The sequence below is a fragment of the Anopheles stephensi genome, chromosome 2 (genome assembly GCF_013141755.1).
Source record: "Anopheles stephensi strain Indian chromosome 2, UCI_ANSTEP_V1.0, whole genome shotgun sequence".
Taxonomy (NCBI): Eukaryota; Metazoa; Arthropoda; class Insecta; order Diptera; family Culicidae; genus Anopheles; species Anopheles stephensi.
Genome location: NC_050202.1, coordinates 59,254,658 through 59,276,265, shown reverse-complemented (window position 1 = coordinate 59,276,265; position 21,608 = coordinate 59,254,658). Strand labels below are relative to the sequence as shown.

At 46.2% G+C, this 21,608-nt stretch overlaps 1 protein-coding gene across 3 annotated transcripts in view; it reads right to left on the bottom strand.

Annotated features, from left to right (window-relative positions):
- LOC118506435 (nicotinamidase) overlaps nucleotides 1-21,608 on the bottom strand; it is a 63,644-nt gene that overhangs the window by 36,624 nt on the left and 5,412 nt on the right. The window contains exon 1 of one of the 3 annotated variants that reach the window (XM_036043559.1): nucleotides 9,022-9,276. The exons of the other annotated variants lie outside the window; for them this stretch is intronic. Within the exon in view, the coding sequence (XP_035899452.1) occupies nucleotides 9,022-9,057 (36 nt within the window). The 5' untranslated portion in view covers nucleotides 9,058-9,276. Of the gene's footprint in view, nucleotides 1-9,021; nucleotides 9,277-21,608 lie in introns of those variants that run through there. 3 annotated transcript variants of the gene reach the window in all.

Sequence of the window (21,608 nt, the reverse complement as noted above, 5' to 3'; positions counted from 1 at the left end):
TTTAATTAATGATTTACATTGAAAGCATTGGTTATTCGTTCTTTGTTCACAATGTTATCCATTAATAATCAATCGTTATCCATAGGACGATCCAATTTTCCTATTCATCGTAATTGTTAAAGCCTTGCCGAGCCCACCTGTATGTTTTTTAATCAAGATAAATTACATTCAGAAAAAAATACAATTAATTGGAACCGTTCAGCGAATGTGAGATCCACTGTGTTGCCAATGCCAACTACATTTTAATGAGTACCGTAAACACGTTGCCGACATTTTTTTTACACTGTTTTTGTATAATGGACATTTTTCGCACAATTACTGGTATACTGTATTGGAAATGGTTGATTGAACTTCAATTGATAATGCATGAGAGGTTTTATTTATTTATTTTGTTTCTATGACCAAACATCGATGGAGCCTCGAAGGATCTATTTGTATTTATTTATATAAATACAAATAATTGTAACCCACTGAAACGAACTTGTCGAAAAACACTTTCCTGTTCAATCTGTCCGAATTGTCCTACAAATCCAATAGAGCTTTCCATTTTCCAGCGTATTAAAAAAACGAACAACAGTTACAGCAAACCAAAAAAACGGAAGCTCAATACCCAATACTGCCAACCAATGGTATGCAGTAAAGTGATTCCAAATGGCCACAAAACTGCGTTGACGACTGGTGGCGATGAAATCTCTCGCCGAAACATATTAAAACAATGAAAGCCACTTATGAAACACATTCCATCCACTTGCAGCCACCCAAGAAAAAGAAGAAGAAGAAGTCGAAGAAAGCACAGACCCCGTTGCGCCCGGCCCGTCACCCCGCCCACAAAAACGATCCCACGCGGATCCACTCCAGGAAAAACGGGAAAGTCTATAAATACTTCTGCGCTGCTCGACAACCCGGACGAGCTCGAACCCGGCACCGAAATTGTTCCGTTGCAATTAGCTGCGAAGGCCGGGCCGGAGAAGGGGAAATGGGAAAACTTAAGCTGAAGGATTTGAATGCTATTCGGTTGGAAATTTCATCTAAAACCCTCGTGCCGCCGAGGGTCTTTGGGCGAGGGCTGGGCGACACGACGACGACGACGGTGTTGCGCGTTCGCGTTACGGCATTTCTACGAAATCAGATTCCCGGTGCCGGAGACTTGTTCGAAGCACAAGCACACTCACACACGCACGTTTAAATTTTCTTTACCGCGCTTGGCGCAACACGTGTAGATACGCGTGGAATGGATGGAGCAGTCGATCTCCCGTCTCACGCTGGCTCACAAATCTCCCAACCGTAAGCTCCATTTGTCTCCCTGGTGCGGTTGTGACGATATGATACTTTGAGGATTTTCCATCAAAAACGGATGTCGAAATTCGGTTACATTTCGATCGTTTCCACACACACACACACACACACACACACACACACTCAAGCATCCACCGCTCACCTAGCTCCTTTCCGTTCCGTTCCCATGTTTCGACCACAGAAAACTGTTACGAAGCCAACGAGATCCGACCGTCGATGATTGTGTTCCATATTTCTTCTGTGATTTGTTTCCCGATGTTTACGTACGGCTGTGCGTGTGTGTGTGCCCAAACGATTGGGGCTACTGCTTCTTGTGGAGACGACAGACGAAAATCGCACCAACAACCGGCATACGCACTCGGTGTGCCGGCACAAAACCGAAAAGCTATTTGCACGCCCCGTAAGCTCGGAACCACCCGCCACCGGTATGCATAATTTATGAGCCCTTGCAACAAACTCCTCAGGTCGGATGGGTTTGTCTTGGGTGGGGATACCGAGCCACATCCACCCTACGGTTAAGGTTCACAGCTTCCAGATATAGCCCGACAGTTTGGGATTCCCCGGTTTTCTTTCTATTCCGGGCTGAAGACCCGCTTGTGAGATGCTTCCATTCAAATGACTTTTCTTCGTTTCTTTTTGCCTAATGCCGGTGCCTCGAACAACAACAAAAAAAACGAGGAATCGATCCCCACAAGACGAGAAGTGGTTCCCGCAAACCTCGGCCGGCGCACAACACCCAAACGATATGACAAACCCCTCCTCGTGCTCAGCTTAAACAGCCCAGGCAGTTTTCTTAAATGCGGTGGTCAAAGCCCCGAAGTGGATACCGGAGTGGCACCCAAACGCAACAGCCAGCCAGCCAGCAAGGACCGAAGAAAAAAGCGCTCATTAAAATTCATTAAGATGTTTTTAGCGCTCGGTGCTCGGTTTTGGGGAATGGAGAAGAGTCCTTGGAGCCGGGGCCGTATTCTCTATGCAATCTTGCGAATCTGATTGTGGTTGAAGCTGTTGTTGGGCTGCGGGATGGGAATTGAGTTTTCTGTTCGGGGTTTTTCTTTTTGTTCTCTCTCTCTCTCTCTCTCTCTCTCTCTTTCCATTTTTTCAATGCGAGTTTAAGCTTTCCAATTGAAAGAAAAGTGACTCCACGCTGACTGACAGTGACACGGCCGTTGGATTTACGTCACTTGTAAAAGTTTAAGACAAACGATGGCAATCGATGCACAGTGTGGGGATGGAAAGTGTTTCGCACGGTGAGCGTTGTTTAATGTGGTTTTAATGCGTGCTTGATAGATTTGAATATAATGTTCTTAATTCGAACATATAATCGTAATTATGGTTTAAAAAAGCGTATTGCATGAATGGTGGAATAATCCCAAAATATAAACATTTGAGAGGAAATTCCTTGGCAAATTCGTTAAAGCAGTGGCAGCGGCTCCGGAATTTGAAACGGAAGGAACGGGTATCGAATCTCATCTGTCTGGTCACAAATGTCTGAAAATCTCTGTCTGGCCACGAAAGTCTGAGTTTATGATTCCCAAGAGCACGAGCAGAAAATCTTGTTGTCATGTAACTGATACTGATCGAGCCACGAAATAGCTGACAATAGACCAGAAGGCCACTCTCTCCATCTCCCACTTTGATAGGACAGGACATGCCTACTATGTAATGGTTTAATACGCCTATTTTTACCGCGTGACCAGATATTTTTCCCGACGGTCTGGTGTGATATGATACAGGTCAAGCCTGCCTGTTTCACTTAAAATGACTACAATGTTACTTCGATCACAGCTTCAATCTTCGAACAGAGCAGAACAATCCATGAGGTGAAGGTTTGAGGAGTTTGGACTCGTGAAATTGTAAAAAATTCGCAGAGTTATAGTTATGTGTCCGAATCTTGCTGCCATTCATACGGCTCACCATTGACTAAGGTGCTATCCAAGGACTACAGTGTTAAGAAACTCCACGAAGTCATCTGATCTCATCCTGAGGCGTTCTTTGAAGAAAAAAATGCGGAGGCAGCACATCCAAGGATATATAACCAAACCATAATCCGAAATTTTGTCTGCATTACACGAAGATTGCCCTGACATGTTTCTAGTTCATGCCTTGAGCATTAAACGGCAGTCATAATATCAGTATTTTGATGGTCCACGCGGATCATTATGATCTTCCAGGCATTCATCCTTTCCGGCAGGTGAAATATGAATGAAGAAGGGTCAAAAAATTTAAATGACGAACATTGTGTGTTGATATTTTTAACTTATGATAAAATATAAATCATTATAAAAAGGTCAAATTTAATCGAAAACCCTTGTACATCCAAAGTTTCAACCAAACTTAGAACTTTTTGACATCCTATTCATCATTTACATACATTTAGGCGCACATCGGATGTCTTTCGCTCGTTAAAAAAAAAAGTTTCAAAATATTATCACTTTTTGTCCAATTGCAGCTGAACCGTAGTGCCCACAGTCGACACTTATCCAACACAGTTCAAGTATCATATTCAATCTCGCTGCAAAGTTGGTGCGCCCAAAAGTGAATCGCATCAAAAACGGTCTGATTTTTCCTTCGGCAAAGAAAATGTCTTTGCACCCATCCCCGACGCAGGAGGAAACCGACACAATAAAATGGGTGAACAAAACAAAAAACAAACAAAGAAACACACAATGCATGGTGGTTCTTGAAAGGGGGTAATTAAATAATCTCAACTCGTACCCGACCGACCCCTCTGGTCGGTCGGTCGGTCGGGCTTGATGAAGTACGAATTAGAACACCCAACATGTACCGCTCGTGCTCCATTTTAATTAGCAACCATGTGGACTGGAAGAGATGGTGTGTGTGTGTGTGTGTGTGTGGAAAACACACGAACATTTCCAGTTTCGTTCGTGGTTCGTGGAAAAAGTTCGTGGTTAGACAAAGTTTAGAAATTGACCACCATCATCCGGTTGGGTAGATTAATCAAAATCCCCCCTTTCCCGGCTGCAAAAGCGGCCGAAAACATGCATAGCGTGGCCAATGAATTTAAGCTGCACCTCTGTGTGGTGCTGCTGTGATTTAGCATTAAAGAGAAATTAAATCGGACACTCTGACTTTCGAGAGGGGGAGCTGCTGAACGTCGTCGCCATACCGTCTGGCTCTAATGTTCCGCTGGCACGCATACGAGCTCACACCACTCCGATGGGTTGGCACATTGTAACCGGAAGGTGGCTCGTAAGTGAGCAAGCAGCAGCAGCAGCATCAAACCCGTCGGCCAACAAGCAAGCAAACAACGCACACTTACACACACACACACAGACGCTACAGAAAAAGGGGGGGGGGGGGGAAATAAAAGAACACCGGACTTCCTGTCGCTTTCAACACATGCTAAACGGGGCTCTCCCGGCACCCAGAGAAAGAGCCAACGGTGGTTGTTTGACGCTAGGAGCTGGGGCACAAAAGCGGGGAACCCAGGACCTGCCTCTATTGTTCCATGGGGAGTGTGGACGGCACGAAGGGGCAACGCTACATGGGCGGAAGTGAAACGAAATTACAATCACGAACGCAAACTCCGAAAGTGCTGCAAACTGTCAGCAAATATGTGTGCAAATATTTATCATCCAACTGAAGTGTGCGGCCAAAGTGCCTTTTCGGAAATGGTGGAGATGGTAGAGCGGGAAGGCAGTGGAGGAAGTGCGGACAGTGCCAGGACCAACAGGACTACAACTTATCTGTGTCGTTTCCTCCTGGGCTTCCTACTCTGCCCAGCTACTGCTGTTCGAATAGCCGTCCGAGACTGTTTGAGGAACTTTGTTGCAGGTCCCCTATTTCGTTTGGGGAGTCGAGAGTCGAAAAAAAATTGGAATAAAACGCCACCCTCCCCCCTCCCTATTTTCAGTGTGGTGTGTGTTCCATTTTTGGCTCATTTTGAGCATGATCTTGAGGGCTTCGAACTACCAGGTTCGGTAGAACGGGAAACCAGCCAGCAATGTCCGCTCCGGCCCGTTACTAACGGAAACGAGCTAGAGCCACACTGACAGATATGCAGACGCACACACACACACACACGTCTGGTTTTTGTGTGTCCGTGGCCTGCCGTCTACAGAATCTAAACAATGTGTCCTGGGCGTTCTGATGGCCGTCACTATGGTCGCCACTGCATACCCCAGGACGACACATCTACTACACGGTGGTGTTTCCTTGGTTTGGTTTCGGTTGGCACCCCCGAAAACCTTTCAAAACATCGAGCACAACGGTGAATGAACGGTTTTACACGCACACCAGGTCCCTTTTTCTGGGATTTGGCAAATGTCGTGCACAACTCTTTTGGCAACCGTCTTTTCGGGCCAACTGTGTACCTTGCTCCCTCTCTCTCTCTCTCTCCCTCTCTTGTCGTAATTCCTGGAAAGTGTTCAGTTCACCAAAAACCCTGGAAGATGAACTGTCATCGTACAAAAAAGAATTGGGTCGTACAAGAAATGCTAACAAGCTTTTCTGGATCCCTAGGAAGCAATTGCTTCGGGGGGGTTTGCTCCCCATCGAAAAGTCATCCCAATACACACACATTTGTGACTTCACACAGCACTTTTTTCCCATCTATCTTCTGAATGCATAAACATCGAATCATTCCAATGATTCACACTCACCCCGGATGCCATCGAGGTGATATGATTCATTCGTTTCGGCGTTGGGCTCCACAGGGCATGGCTTCTCCTAAAATGGGAAGCAGCTTTTGGTTTTTCGATATTGTTTAGGTTTCCCCAGGGCCGACCACTTTCTTTACAGTGTGGTACACAACACGTTGTCGAACAAATAAAATGTCATGTTTGCCATTCGGCGTTGGGTTTGATAGAGTACCGATGGCTTAGAACACACATCTGGACATCGGTGCCAGAATCAAGGAATGCATTCTTTTGAGTGGATGGCACGTTGGTGGGAAGCTCACAAGATTTGTATAAATTTGACACGCTCTGTACCAGACTGGCCTCAATGCCTTTTGACCTTAAACCATTTGCACTCACCCCCCACTCGCTCGCTCCTTTTCGTCCAACACGTTGGCCATTTTTTGCAGCACCCAACGTATACTGGGTGCCTAAAGTACTTCTTGACGATTGTACGATTATTGCCTTTTAAGACCGGGTACGCGTACGTGTGCGCCTCCTCGGTGTGGGTAGGTGCACATGTCCGTGTGCCTTCTGTATGTCTTTTCTAACCCTTTACCTTTAGCATCGCCCCCGAATAAAAAAAATCCGCAATCGAACGGGAAAGTATTTGGTAGGGAGGCAAAAGAAAAAGGCACACCACTTGCTCCCAGCTCTCAACCATGCAAACTGGCCCCACAAATGGGTGGTGAAGCAAAAATTGGAAGCAGAAGAGAGGAGAAAAAAAGAATCAGCCGCGGCACCATGCCATTTACCGGTTCATGGGAAATTTATTGAGATTCGCAAAAAGCAACAGTTTACTCAGCACTTAGCAGCAGCAGCACCAGCAGCAAGGAAGCAGAAGGCTTCAGTTATATCGAAGGGAAAAGCCCGAAAACGAGCAGCGGGGCACAAGCGTGACCCCGCGCGCGCGCTCGCTAATGTGTGAATAAATAATAAATTCTGTTGCCAAACACTTCGCATTTCGGATCGGCTTCTGCGCTGATGGAGTGGTCGATTTAATGGGTCTTCGCGTACTTTAAAAGTGCTTTCCCGCCTTTTGGCCGGATGTCGGACGATGCCACCTAAAAAGTGAACAGCAAAACGATTGCGTTTGTTTTTGTTTTTCTTGCCTTTGCTTTCAACACACGATCTCTCTCCCGATCTGCTGTGTTTACTCGTGCGGCACACTTTAATCAACATAATTAACTTACTAGCTTGAATTCGGTTCCACCTAATGGAACAGTTGCTTAATTAAACATTCACCCCGAAACACCCCGGCATGAGGGAAGGTATGCAACGCGCATCACATTGCCGTTCTTCTCTGCATCATCATCAGTATCATCATCATCATACGGTGCATCCGAGCAAAAGGTCAAGAAGGAGGAATGCTTGGAAAAATGGCAAATAAAACATTTCCTTGGTGACATTTGCAATGCAAATTCATTACCGGCCCGAGGTTTCCGCCCAGCAGCTCCTGGGATGGGCCCCGTTGATGTACCCTTGTTAGGGGAGCCACCAAATAAGCCGTTTAATTATTGTTGCTCAGCAATATTGCATACCTTTCAGGGGGAGTGATCCTGACTCATTTCACATTTAGCAATTAAATTACTTTAATAAACCTTATTCGCACGCTGTTTATCCCTCTTTTCAGCAAAACTGTGTCACCAGGGGCGGGGGATGTACTGCAATTGCTGCTTATTCTGTGTGATGCATTTCACGGGAGCAAAATTTTAAATAAAAACAACAACTCAATCACACTGTTAGCACGCTAACGAACCAACACAAACATTTGCATCCCACACACACGCGAGGAAAAGGACACCTGGCTGTGTGTGTGTGTGTGTGTGTGTGTGGGCATACAAAACCCTGGATTACCTTCTGACCTTTCGGGAACGCCCGACTGCCGCCGTGTATTTGCATGTTTGTCAAGCATTGGTTTTGCTCTGGAAAATGTCATAAAACCATCACCTTCGAATGGCAGCCTCTCGAGACTGCCAGGAATTGCAAGTGTTGACAATGGTCTTTGTGAACAAACCGCATCGAGGACATATAGAAACACACAATTCTAGAGGTTCTAGCGTTCTAGCCGTGCTCTCGGTCACAATTAACCGCCTCAGCCTGCCGTGTTTTATTTTCCAACAGTTGTGCAAACTCCGCCGCGATGCGACACAATGCGCCCCGGGGCAAATCGTCGCGGATGCTGTTGTGAAATAATTGACTGATTGATTGTGATGGACACGCTGGGAGCATGGGTGGGTCGCCAGTCGCATCGGTTGGTCAGGGTTGATCCCGGCGACGAATGTGGATTCGTTGCTAACAAGCCAAAGTTTAAGACGAGCATTCATTGAAGGTTGCGTGCATTATGGCGAGATCCGTCAACGGCGACAACTTTGCCAATTATTAGTTTGCAAGCGGGCAAGCAGGCAAACGAGCGAGAGTGGGACTCGTGAAACTTTTGCATCCCCGGTCGCGTCGGCCGTTATTGATAAATTGTTTGTCGGAATGGTGTGTGCTGCGTCGCAAAGGTAGAATTCTAAAAATGTATCGGGTTAATGCATAATTATTTACCAGCCTCAATTGTGCATAACAAACATTCGCTAGGAAATTTTAATTAATAAACGATGGGTTTTAGATTACGGCATCCGCTCTTCTTCTGTTAATCTATAAAATATATCCTTTAAAAAAATGTGCCATTCGTTAACGCTCGTTCAAACGATCATGTACTCGAATGAGCAACGCCTAAAGGTATGCAATCTCTGTTCGAAGGATGAAACAGAGGGCACAGTTTTCGTAATTACGACCCAATCACTCACAATCTACTGGTGAAACGAACAGAAATTCACACATTCTGAGCACATTCAAAACAAACAAACAAATTTAATCTATACATAGTCCCATATCCCAAACCACAATTTGGTTGGTGAGCAAACTTTTAGTGGTTTAAAAAAACGATTTTAAGGATAATGTAAATCGATCTAAATTTATCATAAAAGTCAGAACTTTTCTTAATTCCCGTCTCTAATAAAAAGGTAGAAAGAACCCCGCATAATAATGGGAAGAACTATTCATTTTGCCTCCATTTGTCAGCCAAATCTATACGAACCTCAACAACGACGGGAATATTCGCTTCCACGGACATGCTGGTTGATGTGTTAGTTATTGTTTTTTCGCACTGCACACAGTTACTACAAACACTGCACAAAGATGACGCACCGTACACCGAGGCGAACACTTTCCGATAGAACACTAATCTGCTGAAACAAACCGATGATGCTGATAGTGATCTTAAGCAGTGCGCCTGCCGACTGTAGACTGAACTGAGGTTCGTCTGTGTTGTTGTGGTCGCTCTTGAACGATTGAAGGGGCTCACCTCCTAGTTTGTAAATCCCCCGCTTCTTTACAGCCCTTATTTTATAGAACAGCTGAAGATTGCTCACGTGTGTTGTGCGATCGCGTGGTCGTATGCGTTTCGCTAGCTGTGCATATTTAAATGGCAATGAGTAAAAGGAAGGTTATGTGTTACACAATTTAACAATATTCTGTCCAAAATATTTCCCCCCCCCTCTTTTTTTTTAATTTAAACATGTTCGATTTAAGCTTACTTAGCATTAGCATTACTCATTCATGCATGTCCAGCTACAGATCGCGACCGATCGATCGATCGATTGTTCCCTTTTGTAAGTTTTCGATCCATTCCTAGCACTCATCCAATTTTAACCAAAAAATCAAAAGTCATTTCCCATTCTAGCACAACCCTTTACCAGCATGGGAACCCCCCTGCCAACTACGGGGGAAAATGATGCGCCACACACAAACATTGATTGTGCTCTGGAACCAATGCCAGCCCAAGGTTCACGGTGAAGGCCAGCTGTTTACAATAAACACACAGCACCGCCCAAACCCCCCCAAATGGAGCCCTAAGGGTAGGCACGATTGTCAAGACAAACATCGGCACACACGCACACAGCTCTTGTGCGGTCAGTCGTGCTCGACATACATGCGACGTGCGATAGAATTACGCCACTGGAGCCAATCAAACCCCTGCAAAATGGGTGCACACACCACCTCCACGGCACGCGAAAACTCAACCGCCTTTGTAGTGGCTCTTTCGGCGTGATGAGATCAAATTTCTGACGCGGGGATTTTAGGGCAAAACCTAATCACGATCTAATCACTGCCCTAATGTCACCGGTGATATTCGATGCAATCCATCAAACGGATAATGTTCCTACGGTAACGCACACAATTAGCACATGTTGCGGTGCGCCAAATTAGCTGTGAAGGGAGTCCGCACGTTTGTGTGTATGTGTTTGTGTGCGGGATTCGTCTGAAATTGTAGAATTTATCAAAGTAATAATGGCAAAGGCAATGGTGGTAGACCGAAGGCAAACATCATAGAATAATTGCACTCGGGTTAGCAACTGTTGACTTAACTAAGCAGTCGGTAATGCCTTTGTTAATGTCGGTCAAATCGAGGTTCCCAGAACGCAGGTATTATGTCAGGACATGTAGTGTTTATTGATTTGAAGCTGAATTTTGAACCTGCCTTCTAACCGCCTTGAGAGCAGACACTCGTTTGCCTTTGTTTTGCTATCCTGCTAATGTGTCTCTAGTGGGATCTTGGCAATAGCATTACATTAAAATAAATAAATAGTAGAAAAAGTCTTCTCCCCCGAACAGCTTCCGCTTGGTGAATATTTATTCAAAACACAGTGATTGCATACCTCTCAGGCGCAATGAAGACCGCACAAACTCAACTTGTCTATTTGCATACACATAAAGCATCTTCAATTAACGATGCAAACAAACCCCCCGTTTTATACACAAATAGCTCCTTATATAAACATACACATTAACACACTGTCAGCATGCAATCACTCACTGCAAATGCACTTCTCCCACTCCGATACGATCGCATCCCGCCGCACGGTAACCAAACAAATTCGAACCAGTTCTTGGCGTACGATTTCCGGCTCCAGAAATTCGTGATGACACGCGAGCTTTGTGCAAAAGCAGAAAGAGGCCACCATCACCGAGGCAGCAGCAAAATCGGACCGGTTTTGTTTGATGAACGGCTCGCTGATAAAAGCCTGCCTTTTTATTGGGGTGTTTCCAATATTCTCACATGCAAACCGGAATGCACATCATTAGAAAAACAAAAACGAGTTAAAATTAAAAGGCTCTCACACAGTCTCCCGTTGGCAAACGGTACACCCCGAATTCAGCGTACCCCAGGCTGTTATTTATGTTCACCAGGTTTGCGCCTCCCCTTGGCAGAAGACAGGTTGACCTCGATTGCGTTTATTGGTTCTCGTGCATAAGGTGCACGGTTTGGTTGCATCATGTTGCGTGCATCGATAGTAGCGCGCTCAGCCCGATATGCATCACCGAGCTATGGCCGTTCCAGGAGCTGGTGACTGCCGTTCCATTCCGTTTTGTGCGATATTATTATTTATGTACCCTAGCATGCCTCCCAAAGCGATGACCGAAAACGAAAAAATACGGCAATTCAGTTTCGGTGGCTACGAAAGCGCATGAATCACGCGTGCTTTCAAACAAACGCGCGCCATCCCCGTCCTAAAACAATCGTCCGAGAGGCAAGAAAAACAAAACCCGACCTTCGACTTCGGCAGCACCAATGCATCGCCTATGTATCACGGACCCGGTGGTCCCCCCAGGTACTACCGGCCTAACACGATGCCGCACGTTACCAAGCTTTTCCCCCGCCCGGACAATGCACGCATCCCGCTTTCGAACCGGGTGTGTGATCGGTTTGCCTACCGGATTGTTCACCAATTTCGGGCCCAACACGCCTAAACCGCCTCAAGTGTAACGGGCGGGCGCGCGTGTGTGTGTATGGTGATGGCACGAGAGACAAAATTAATTATGCACGAGAGTGCATAAAATAACGTTTGCTTTTTTAATGTGCATCGGTTCGGTACCGGGGCGGTAGATAAAGTGCGGTCCGCAAATTTCGATTTTTTGTTTTCTTTTTGCTGCTTACCCAACATCGAATACCGATTTGACCTGGTGCCAAAGCACATTTAGGTGGTGCAGTTTCATTTTGAAACATCCCTTCCCACCCCGGGGGATGCAATAAAATCCGCGAATGGAAGACATATGCAGGCGGGCGCGAACGTCACCGGCCAACGGCGGCAAACACAACAGGACACGCGGTAATTAAAATTGCATTGTTGCACAAAGTCACCACCACTAAGGCGACGGGTTTTATGGTTTTGAATGGTGCTTTGTGATTTTTGTACAGGCAGATTACTGCAACGCGCGCACCGCATTGTTGTCAGTGTGTCATAGTGCTTAAACGGCAGGATTAGTGGTAATATTTTTCGACAGTTTGTGGAGCTTTCTTTTTTAGATTAACACTTACATTTCTGTCATTGAATGTGACAACATGGCCGAAAGCTTCAACAATAAAGTCATATTTAGGCGCAAAGTAAATCCAACGTATACTAAAAATGCATAAAGCCTAGCATTAAGGTTTAACGAATATTCGCTTTGGTACTCGTGTAGGCTTTAATTTCACATGTAGATGGCGCTTTTTTCGGGGAGAAGATCATAGTATAGTGTCTACTTCGACTGCTCTCTCTCTGCGATTCAAGTTAAGCAGGTCGTAATTTATTTTTCCTGGACTTGATACTGGTTCTCTCTTCTCTAGAATTAATCCATAGAATCGTCTCAATAATAGCTTATTTACTTGTCAGGTTTTACGACCATCCCAGGCCAAGACCATAAGTCTGCTACAATAATCGATACCGTTCACGGTCTAGCACGGTCGTCTGCCAATTCATTAACTTGGCAGTTCTGACAGTCCCGTCAACTGAATCTCATTTTGGGCCTACGATATCTCGTCTGTCCTCTCACTGTCATTCTCATGACATGATCAGGCCACCAGAGCGTGACGAGTCTTATTCGCAGCCCTTAGTCAACAGCTTCTCCCTGTCCTTTCACATATACGGGCTCAAAAATTCTTCTTTGGACGACTTCAAAAGTACGATCTTCTATCTGTACATCACTCCTGCGTAAAGCAGTGTTTGTTAACAGAGCCGCTGGTGGTGCCACCATCATTTTGGTTTTCAAATCGTTAATTTCCAGACCAAGGTTTAGTATTGGTTGCTCGATCCTTTGCTAAGCTTCTGCTACATATAATGTTGAAAAGAATGACTTCTTTGTCATCATAGTAAGCCAGGATTTGGACTGACCAATAGCAGATGGTCCCCGAAGTTTCCACCTCCGAGTCACGGTTAACTCTGTCTATAACGCCAGATATAAAAGAAGACAGGCAATCCAAACCTCCTGGCGCAGACCCTTGGCGATAGTAAAGGGCCGTGAGAGTTTACCTACTCCATCCAGGCAGGGTCTACGTGTATAGCATACCTGCGTAAATCAACCTTTTTAAGGTTTTTTGCCTCATTTATCTTGAACCCGAAGCCTTATGCCTCTTGGCCGATCCGTGCAACATTTGTCCAGCTGCACTTTAAAAGCTATTGCGTTTTCAGTTTCTCATTCTTATCAGCTATAAACACACAGCGCGTTCGACTGACTCAAATGATGAACTATTGTGAAATAACTGCGTCACGGTACGGTATAAAAGCACTTTAAACCCCCCTCCAAAATTTGATCGTAAAGTTTTGCCGGGTTCCATCGGAAAGCGAAAACGAACTTTGTTGACGACTACCGGGCAGTGAGCAGTGAGCACCCGGCTGAACCAATAACGCACACCGAGGCCATCTTCTTTGCATTATTCAATAAACTTCGAGCGGATCTATTTCGCCTGCCCGTGCGCCACTGCTGCATCAATTCATAGTGGGGCCCGGGCACGCATATTCGTGCGCTATAAAATATTTATACCCCTGAACTTTCGTCCGCTTGCCAACGCGAAGTTCCCCTGTCCCGCTTCTGCATTATGCAGATTAATCCTCGGCACTCGGTACGCCTATAGCCGAACTGGCGCGTTATAGCGTTTCCCCACCCCCCTCCAAATCCTAACTCCCCCCTTCCCGCGTCTTAATCCTTCTGGCTGTGCAGCTTCAATACATTGTTCGCGTCGCTGCTTGCCTGCCTGCCTGTCTGTCTGGCTATGAATCGCCTATCGGCCATGGCAAGCATTCATGGGAGCACTTAATTTTGCACCACCGAATAGACACCTCGGTCCCATCGGGAGTCACCGGTACCATACAGCGTACGAAACAGTGTCCGTACGCCGCATTGCAACGGTACCGCCGTATATCGGTGGCACAGATCTCGCGGCTTTCGATCATCCTTACACCGAGCGGCCGGTGCCTGGCGTTCGGGCGACTGGGCCGGGCAGATCAGAAACAGGACACGGACGAATCCTGGGCCCTGCTATTGACGGTCGCGTTATTGTTGCAACTTCAGCACACTGACGATGGTTGATCAATATTCGCCGCCCGTGGCAAAACCCGCTGAAACCGCGCCCAGTACACACACGGGCAGGATGTGGTGGCCGCGGGTGCGTCGTGCAGTACGTAAATCGTGTTATCGTCTTGCAGCTGGCACCCTCCCGAGAGACACTGTCAGCATCGGATGGATGGATTCGGTGTTCGAAAGCAGCTTCCTGACAGGCTGTTCCCGCTGCAACCGGGCGTTGGGTTTGAGGCAGCAACGGGTTGATGTAGCACGACCGACCGGGGGGCCGTACGAAAACGGTTTAATTGACCTACGAACTTGTTGTGTGTGTGTGCGTGTGCTTGTGTTTACAGTTGCAACCCGTTTCCAAATGTCAGCGCAACAGATTTGGGACGGGTTTTCGGGGATCTGGTTAACTGGTTTCGGTTCGCTAGGGCGGATTTGGACGGGATTTGACATTTAACCGATCGGCTGCAGAGCTTTCCTAATGCAATTTGCTGCTTGCAGGATGTGGATGCACTCAAGCTGGACTGCAGGATGCAGGATGTCCGTGTACGGATCCGCACGTCATGTTAGGTTTGTTAAATCTCAATCCGAATGACAGACGGTTTAGTTGAGCTGTAACAGAGACACTGTACAAAAAGCGGTTGACGTAAACAAGGGATATATGTAGGGATAGGAAGCTTTGACAGGGGCTGAAGGAAGTTACGTTTCGAATGGTAAGATAATGCTTTATAATTTGTATGTTTTTTCTGCTTCAACAGAACGGCCTGGTCATATTTTTCCTAAATTTAATTGAGTAGATAAAATATGAAAATAAAGAGTCTCTCTCTATTCTCGGCCTAACGACCTCACCTTCCATGTCTGGCCTTATATACTTAATGTTAGACCACCTGGCCGTTACCGTTAATAAATAATGCTACCGGTGGCAGAGTTGATAACGGGGTCGGTCTTCACACGGCAGGATCGGAGTTCAAATCCCATCCAGACCGCCTCCCTGTACGTAGGGCTGACCACTTTGCTACAGGTAATGGCAAGTCACAGAAAGCCAGAAATGGTAAGCCGGCGAGACCTTTCGAGGTTGTAGGGGTAGGTAAGGAAGAAAAAAAAATTCTCTAGATTCCAAAATATTACTCGGTTTAACTAAAACTTTGTGCGATTTATGATTTTTAACACTGGAAAGTAGCAAACATCTAATATGAATTGGCAAACCCTTTCCCCATCATCGGTCACTTCATCCAAAAATAATACATGAATCCCATTGAAAACTGCGTAAAAAATTCATCCCCGAAAGCAATAATACCCTCAATACCCTAATACCGCCGCAGTATGCATGCCAAGTTCGTTATGAGAGACGCCTCAAAATTTACATCAAACAATTTCAATCTCACCGTACCCGATGAGCAGCCTACGTACGCATTTCCGCAAAAACACACATTATGCCAAACCATGCGGCTACACACTCCCAGAAGAAACGCACGCACGCACGCACCACAATAGATCTGGCGGCCGGTTTGTGGGGGGGTCCACGCTGGGCAGGAAAGCCACTGCGCAAACAGGGCAACAACGAACCCCCCGCTGGGGGCACCAGAGGCGGCTGAATAATCAATAGACAACCGCAACACTTGCTCTGCTGCGTGTCATTTTTGCATTATTCTGCGACGTCGACCGTTTCCACCCCGTGCCATCCCCGAGCCCTTTTTCTGGGGATGGCGTTTCCCAAAAAAAAAAAACTTCTCACGGGAGCGTCACCGACCTTCCGACTGACGCATAACATATCATTTCCGTCTCCGAGGGTTTGGTGACGGGAGCCGGCGCGCAGGTTACGGTGCGATGAAGGTTTCAGCTTCGCACCACGGGTCTAGCGAAAATCCCTGCCCGAAATCCCTCGGAAAAAAACCTGTGCCCATTGACTACGGCAGCACCGCACTGGCAGCAGCGATGATGGCAAACAAATCGGCAGGAATAATTCGACCGACTGCAGCGTGCTGCGCTGCGGAAAGTAAATAAAATCCAACCAACCATCCAACTGTGAACGGGTCCGCCCGCCAGGGTTCACATATTCGATTTTCCACCGAAATCGAATTTTCCCTGCCCCCGACGACGTCGACGACCGGGCGTCTCCATCTAACCACTCCGGTGGCGATTTTTCTCGATTGCCACTGTCTTTGCCATTTTGGGATAGTTCTGTGTGTGGAGCATTTTTCTCACGGCTTTCCACCGCCCTTGCTGCTTGGCCCTGCTTAACCGAACTTCATCTTGTTCCATCAATTGCAATTTCATTCCACCACCATTATGGTCCAGGTTCGGGAGACTCATTTGGTGGACGTTGTTGCGGGGATGACGACGACGACGACGACAATGGACCGAGAGAGAGAGAGAGAGAGAGAGAGAGAGAGAGAGAGAGAGAGAGTGAACTCGAAATGGGTGCCATTTAATCGAATTGTATACGCAATTCAGCACGTATGGGAGAAATAAAATTAATGCCACTGGTGACGCAAATAAATCGTTGTCATTTGACACTATGGCCATCGTGGGGTGTGTGTGTGTGTGTGTGTGTTCCCACAGTTGGACTGACTGCTTGTGGCAAACCGATGATATAAAAACAACCGCACGGGGCCGTCCGTTGTTGAATGGGAAAGCACTCACACTCCCGAAACGAAAAAAAAAGGACGTTTGGCCGATAATGGCCGAAACTCCCGCAGACAACAATGGATCCGAGGGAAAAAGGTGAAAGCTGTTCGGCGGGGGGAAAGGAATGTAAAAGGGAATGCTGGGGATCCGAAATGGCCTTTTTACCACATGCCAAGCGCGTGTGTGTGTGTTTTTCTCCTTCATTTGAGAAAGCTTCGCGTTCCCAACCACCTGTCTGCCTGCCTGCCTTTGTCGCACCGGGCCGTGGGAAAACCATAAAACAATCGAGGCGACGAATGGACGTACGCTGTCAAAAGGGCGAACTGTCAAGTAGCTATTTTGACAGTCGGTAGTTAGTGCTGCTGCTGCTGCTGCTGAGTGCAATTAGTAGCGAGGAAAGCTTCATCTCGACTCCGGGTCCGGCTGACTGACCGACGACTGTCTTCCGACAACAGGCGAACCCTCGTTAAGAATCAGCACTTTTACGACGCACAATAATAGGGAAGCATTGAGCGCTGTGCGAATTCTCTCCCCGTTTTTGCCAAACGCATAAATCTTCGGCTCATCCATACCCATTTCCCTATATGTGTTCCCCCACGCGCCACACCACGCCACGCCTGTATTGTCGATTGTTGTAAAACAACAAATTTTCTTCCTGGCTTTCCCCGGGAAAGGGAGCGAAGCATTCGGTCTCCAGCTAAATGACCTCGCATTTGGAGATAAAAGCAGTGAGATTGTTTCTTCTTCCTCAGTCCGGATTCTTCCATTCTGGGGGCGTGCAACATGGTATCGCGTCATAAAACGAGATCTGATTGAAGTATAAGTAAAATGCTTTTATTTTATTGCCATTTTGCATGAGTAATCGGATCTGCAGGAATTATGGTGCTGCAGTGAAGTGTTTGAGCGCAGCGCAATTTGGGAAAACCCAAATCTGGTTCTAAAATTACAGGAAATATATTTCATAGGCGTCAAGATTTCTATTTTCCTTTTTTTGGTATTGGGAGTATAATACATATGCAAACATTCAACAGATAAGAATAATAAAATGCGTCTCATTTTTATTGATGCCCTTTAGGATTTTATCGATAAAAACTCCTTCCGATCTCTCCGAGCGAGCTAAAATTAATCCGGAGCTTAATGCTCACGTATATATTGGATCGTTTTCATTTATTTCTTTTGAAGCTTAATGTAATTTTGACGTTCTTTATTTAAATTGAGAATTATACTGCGGAAAATCACTTCAGACTTATGCTCAAGCCTCGAGATTATCAATTCTTCGTCCATGAACGCCATGCAAGTTGTGGGCCAAATTGTTTACCCAACGGTCGACCGAAAATGAGTACATGCCCAAATAAATACTCTGGATAGGAGAGAGGAGGTTTTAGCACACCGTGCATACATTTAGGCGTATTTAGTATATTGATATTGTATATTGAGTATATTGACAAATTTCGTCTGGAGGGGCTTTTTCAATTCTTTTACCCATCCATTTTTAATCAAATATTTTTAGGATATCCTAACATAGTTAGAAAATACGTCATACACCGAAATTAAGAATAAATAAAATACATTAACATAATTTTTTTGTTGAAAATTGAACTCAAAATTAATAATTGAAAAAAAGGAACTTAATATTAATGTTTGCATATATTCAGGCGTTGCGAACCTATATCGAAAGCTACAGCCTCTTCAATGGTTAAAATGCTCATTCAATGGTTAATATGTTAAAGTTGTTCAAGTTTTAAACGTTCGGCGTTAAAAAAAAGTAAAAAAGGAGGTTGAAACGAGAAATCTTCGTTGCATATTGCCTACCTTTAGGCGTGAACAGCTAGGATGTCCCTATGGGATGTGCCGCCGTCGAGCGGATATTTTCACATGCTCCATATATAACGTTTAATCAGTTAGTATAATAATACCATACCATTTATTCAATTATGAATCTACTCACGAAGCAATTTCTGACAAGGACCCTATTAGGTGATTTATTGGATCTCTCCAAATATCCAAAATTGAATCGCTTTCGACGATCATGACCAAACCGCATGTAATTTCTCACTTCAAATATTTATAAAGAATAAAGCAACAAAAAAGCTGACAGCAGATTACATTATAGCATTGTACGCAAATTGCCCAAAAGCAACAACAAAAAACTTCGCTACAGAACCAAAGCTTGCCACAGTAATTTATCGACTCTATTGACCCGTGCTTGGCCGCCCGTTCATCATCACTAATGACCCACACACACACACGGGCACACACTCTCACCAATGTGGCTGACAATGTTGAACGTCAGTTAGTCAATTTCACCGTCAACATTCTTGCACTCCCTGTACCGGCAACATTTGCTGAAAAAAATCACCAAGCATGTTTGCATTTCAGTGGTCGCCCCCCAAAATTAGCTTCCGCGAATTGATGGAATAAATTATAAAAGTAAATTATACCCAGAGCGCTTTACCTGCCTACCTGCTCGCAAATCCGTTCGCACCGTAACCAAGCACAAAACGGGGAGCACAAACACTGACCAAGAGGGAGAGAGAGAGAGAGAGAGAGAGAGAGAGATCCTGCGAGCCACCGGCGATGGTCCACGTGGTTTCCGTTATTCATGTTTTTGTTGGCATTTTTTTGTATTAATATATCCTTTTATCGGTGTTTCCGTTGGGGGAAATATTCTTCCTTCTTCTTTTTTTGTTGTTGTTGTGGGAGCTTCACTCGTTATGGGCACGATGGCGATCAGACGAATATATTCGTCCCCATGGTGTATGCCACCGGACCACCGGCAAAGCATAGGAAAAAAAACCCAGAGAATAAAAGATAACCCCGTTGGTATGTATATTTATTCCAACAAATGAATGAGAACCTTCCGACCGACCAGCCGCCTTTGGTAGGTTTTGGGGGAAGGTGGGGCGGTTATTCGTTATGCTGATGATTATCACGAATTTTTCACGAATTCCCACCACCAAACGGGAGGCACAAAGCAAATAACAATCGAAATGATCAACGGGGCGCACACCGGCGGCAATCTGTGTGTGTGCGGTGGGTGTCAGAGGGGTGTGTAGATGGTCAGAGGACCCGGCCAGGCTTCTTCTCGTCCACCACGCCGCTACCTCCGTTCGCTTCGTGTGGTTTAATCGCTGTTCGGCGGTAACGCTTTACAAGCACAACTCCGGTGCTTGTTTTTTTTTTTTTTAAAAGAAACCTCAATTTCACCCACTCACAAGGGGCAGCTTAAAGTGACAACCGGATAACCGTAAATTTTGTCTCCCCCTTCATACAACCGCCACCACGAAGGTACCGCCCACCAGGACAAAACAAAGCGGTAGCGAATATAGCACACCCCGGTGGTAAACAAATTAGCAATCGTTTGATTAACTTTTTATAGCACTGCACTGCTTAATTATTTCACCCAAAACGGGGTGCTGAGGGGGGGGGGGGAAGAGGAGACGGAACATACCCCCCTTCGGTAGGAGCGGGAGGGAGGGGTGGTAGAGATATAATATTTTGTCGATCTTTTCATTTTTAGAATGGTCCGCACGATACTTGCCCCGAGCACGAATTCTACAGAACGCGACCCGACAGTACATGGCGCACGGGGGCACGGGTGGTTCTTGAGCATTTCTGTCCGGATGGGGTCGTCACTTCTTCATTTGCGAAATTAACGATACGCGAAATGCTGCTTTGCCTGTGTACCTGCCCCTTTTGCTCCAGCGCACCCGGCTCGTTCCGGATGATCAACGACCTCGGTTCCCGCGTTAAAATGTTTCGCGTTAATGTGAGCGCAACTTGAATTATTTTCATCCCCCACCGAATGGAGCGAACCGGGGAAGCTTTTTACGACTGGCTCATAAAAATACAAATTACTTTTACATTCTCCTGCAGCCCCGGGGCATGGCCATTCTCCCAGTCCCGGGGCATTCTTATGTTGCAAATTCACGATTACGATAACTTGATAGCGCGCCGGCGAGTGAAATCCGTGCACCCCATGACATTACGACGACGCCGACGACGAGTTCACGATCCGACAATGTTTCTTGGCATAAAAAGGAACACCCGCAACACTTTCACCGCGGCGTACCGAGCGAAGACCTCGAAGAGAGAAAGAAAAGGAAACTTCGTATCGGTTCCATCAAATTGCCTGATGGATGATGGAGCCCAAAAATGGACTCACAGAACCACCGGGGAGGTAAAACAAATCCCTTAAGAGTGTCTTCAAAATCCACTTAGCCGGCGTGGATGGGGACAGCAGAACGAAGCACGGGCCAAATCTACTCCAATTCCCCCGCAACTCCTGCAACAACAGCAACGGCAAGTTCCGATGGTTCTCCGATATTGGATATTCGTCGTCGTCGTCGTCGTCGTCGGCTCTCTCTCTCTCGCTTACGTCAAAGTGTGTCGTCCGTCCCGCTGCTAATTGATTGATGTTATTCAATCAATCCGTTCCGTTGCGGAGGGAGAAAAACACCCCCGGCCCAGAAATGAGAAGCGGAAAGATGCCCGGGAAAATGTTTCATGTTGCGTCAATCCCGCCAGAATCCACTGCTGCCGGGTAGGCTTTTGGGGGGTTTTGCGAGGGGGGGGGGGGGGGGGGGCATCATTCGGGCAGCAACAGCAGCACCAAAAGCAAAAGTAGCAAATGAATTGTAGCAATTTAGGGGCTTTATCGAGCGGGCGAGC